The sequence below is a fragment of the Gossypium arboreum genome, chromosome 12 (genome assembly GCF_025698485.1).
Source record: "Gossypium arboreum isolate Shixiya-1 chromosome 12, ASM2569848v2, whole genome shotgun sequence".
In the NCBI taxonomy this organism is placed as follows: domain Eukaryota; kingdom Viridiplantae; phylum Streptophyta; class Magnoliopsida; order Malvales; family Malvaceae; genus Gossypium; species Gossypium arboreum.
The window spans coordinates 11,527,830-11,530,507 of NC_069081.1; the positions used below are offsets into that span (position 1 = coordinate 11,527,830).

A 2,678-nucleotide genomic window follows, 5' to 3' on the forward strand; every position below is an offset into this window, starting at 1 on the left:
AATAACACAAGCACCTTCAACACGAAGGCAATCACAGTTGGTCAACCTAAAACAGCTGCGGTTGAGCAACAGAGTTCTCAAAGGCAGGAGTCGGGTACAAGGTAGAATTTTGAAAGGATGCAGTTCACACCTATCCCCGTGAGATATTGTGAGCTTTATCAAAGCTTATACGATGCACATGCTATTGCTCCTTTTCACTTGAAACCACTGCAGCCCTCATATCCCAAATGGTATGACGCAAGCGCCAGATGCGAATACCATGTTGGAATACCAGGGCATTCGATCGAAAACTGTACCGGTTTTAAGAAGGTTGTAGAGAGACTAATCAAGATGGGGGTCGTAAAATTTGATGACACCCCTAGTACAGAGAACCCGTTGCAAAATCATGGTGATCAAGGGGTAAATGCAGTTGGGGATACAAGTATGAGAAGGATTAAAGAGGGCATGTCCGAGGTGAGAACGCCGATGAAAATGATTTAGGAAGAAATGGTGAAAAGAGAGATGATAATCTCTAAAGAGAGGAATAAAGGAGCAAGGGACTACTGTGACTTCCATGCTGAAGAGGGGCACGAGATCCAGGAATGCGACGAGTTTAAGGCCTTGGTACAAAGCCTTATGGACAAGAAAGAGCTAGAATTATATGAAGTTGGCTCAAATGAGGGACATATATGCACATTAGAAGGTGCACTGAAGAATCAAAATCGGCCAAGGATTATTATTTCTTTACCAGGAAGTAATGAAGTTGAAACACTAACAGTACCGAAAGTCATTATTCATAAACCTGTTTCCTTTCCTTATAAGGATAACAAGAGGGTACCCTGGAATTATAACTGCCATGTGTCAATGCTGGAGAAGGAGGATATAGCTATTGCTTCTAAGGAAGCTCAAGGTGAGGGTTCTTACACACGTAGTGGGAAGCGCTACGATGTAGAAGACGTCAAAGTTGAGCCTACAAAAGCAAAAGCTTTAGACAAAGGAAAAGGGATTGAGACACTGGTTAATGAGCCAGTGAAGGAAGAAGAAGCCAGAGAATTTTTAAAATTCTTAAAACACAGTGAGTACAGCGTGGTTGAACAATTGCGCAAACAACCAACTCGTATATCAGTGTTGGCTTTGCTTTTAAGTTCAGAGGCACATTGGAAAGCATTAATGAAGGTGCTCAATGAACTTATGTTACTAATGATATATCTGTCAACAAGTTGGATCGATTGGTTAGTAACATAAGTGCTAACAATTTCATCTATTTCAATGATGATGAAATCCCACCTGGTCGCATGGGATCAGCTAAAGCTTTACACATCACCACTCATTGTAAGGGGTATACACTGCCAAGTGTGCTTATTGATAATGGATCAGCTTTAAATGTCTTACCATTATCGACATTGAACAGATTGCCCGTAGATAGTTCTCACATGAAAACATGCCATAATATAGTGAGAGCCTTTGATGGCACGGAAAGGAAGGTCATGGGAAGAATCGACATTCCTTTGATGATTGGGCCAAACACGTATGAGGTGGACTTTTTAGTGATGGACATCAATCCCTCTTACAATTACTTGTTGGGGAGGCCTTGGATACATTCGGCAGGAGCGGTGCCCTCATCTCTGCACCAAAAATTAAAGTTAGTAGCTGATGGACAGTTGGTCACTATAAATGCGGAGGAGGACATTATATCGACAGTTACCAGTAGTGTACCCTATGTAGAAGCAAACGAGGAGGCAATTGAATGCTCTTTCCGTTCATTAGAATTCGTCAACGCAACATTCATTTCAGAAGGGAGTGAGCTACCAGTGCCAAAGATAGTAAGAGCCACGAGGATGGCTCTACAAATGATGGTGGGAAAGGGAGCCTTACCAGGAATAGGGTTAGGAAAATACCTGCAATGAGGGACTCAAATCCCAGAACTGAAAGAGAAGAGAGATCGCTTTAGTCTGGGCTTCAAGCCAGACTATAAGCAAAGGAGGAAGGAAGTTGAGAAGCGCCAAGAGGGAAGAAAGGCGTGCCTTAATGGAAGAGAAATGGAGTGGGAGCCGATGACATTCCTTCCAATATCCCAAACCTTCGTATCGGGAGGGTTACTTATAGAAGAAAGTCATTAGATTAATGCTATACACGATGAAGGATCGGAGCAAGGAAACCTTGAGGGCATTCGCCCTTACGAATCGGGAAGCTCTCTGAACAATTGGACTGCGGAGGAACTTCCTGTAGTCTTTAGGAATTTTTCAGAGTAATTCTCGAAACATCCTTGTTACTCTAGGGCCTAGGAGTAATAGGATTACATTTGTGGAATGGGCTTACAATCATCTATTATTTTTTTTAATAAAACATAACTTTTATCAATTTGAACGAGTATTGTTTCATTTTTATCAACCAATATTCCGTTAAGCTTTTGCAATTCTTATTCTTTCATTCATAGCACATAAATAATCATTCTTAAATTCATTCATTCTTTGTATATTCTTTATACTTCACAGGTCCCTAGATATCAATGACATGAGCACTGATATTACAAATCCTGATTTCTCTCGCGAGCAAGACATGTGTCTAGAGGAATTTCAAGATTTTAAAGATGTCCAGGATTGTGATGTGTCTCCAGATCTATTGAGGATGGTAAAACAGGAGGAGAAACAAATCATGCCCCATGAGAAAGAGGCAATAGAGAATGTAGCCCTAGAGGA

General features: G+C 41.2%; 1 protein-coding gene across 1 annotated transcript; it reads left to right on the plus strand.

The window, feature by feature from the left end:
- The first annotated feature begins 486 nt into the window (after positions 1–486).
- LOC128285374 (uncharacterized) lies at positions 487–1,886 on the plus strand. Its single transcript, XM_053022882.1, has 2 exons — positions 487–1,155; positions 1,200–1,886. Exons 1-2 carry the CDS (start codon positions 487–489, stop codon positions 1,884–1,886), a joined length of 1,356 nt encoding a protein of 451 aa, XP_052878842.1.
- Positions 1,887–2,678: the final 792 nt, after the last annotated feature.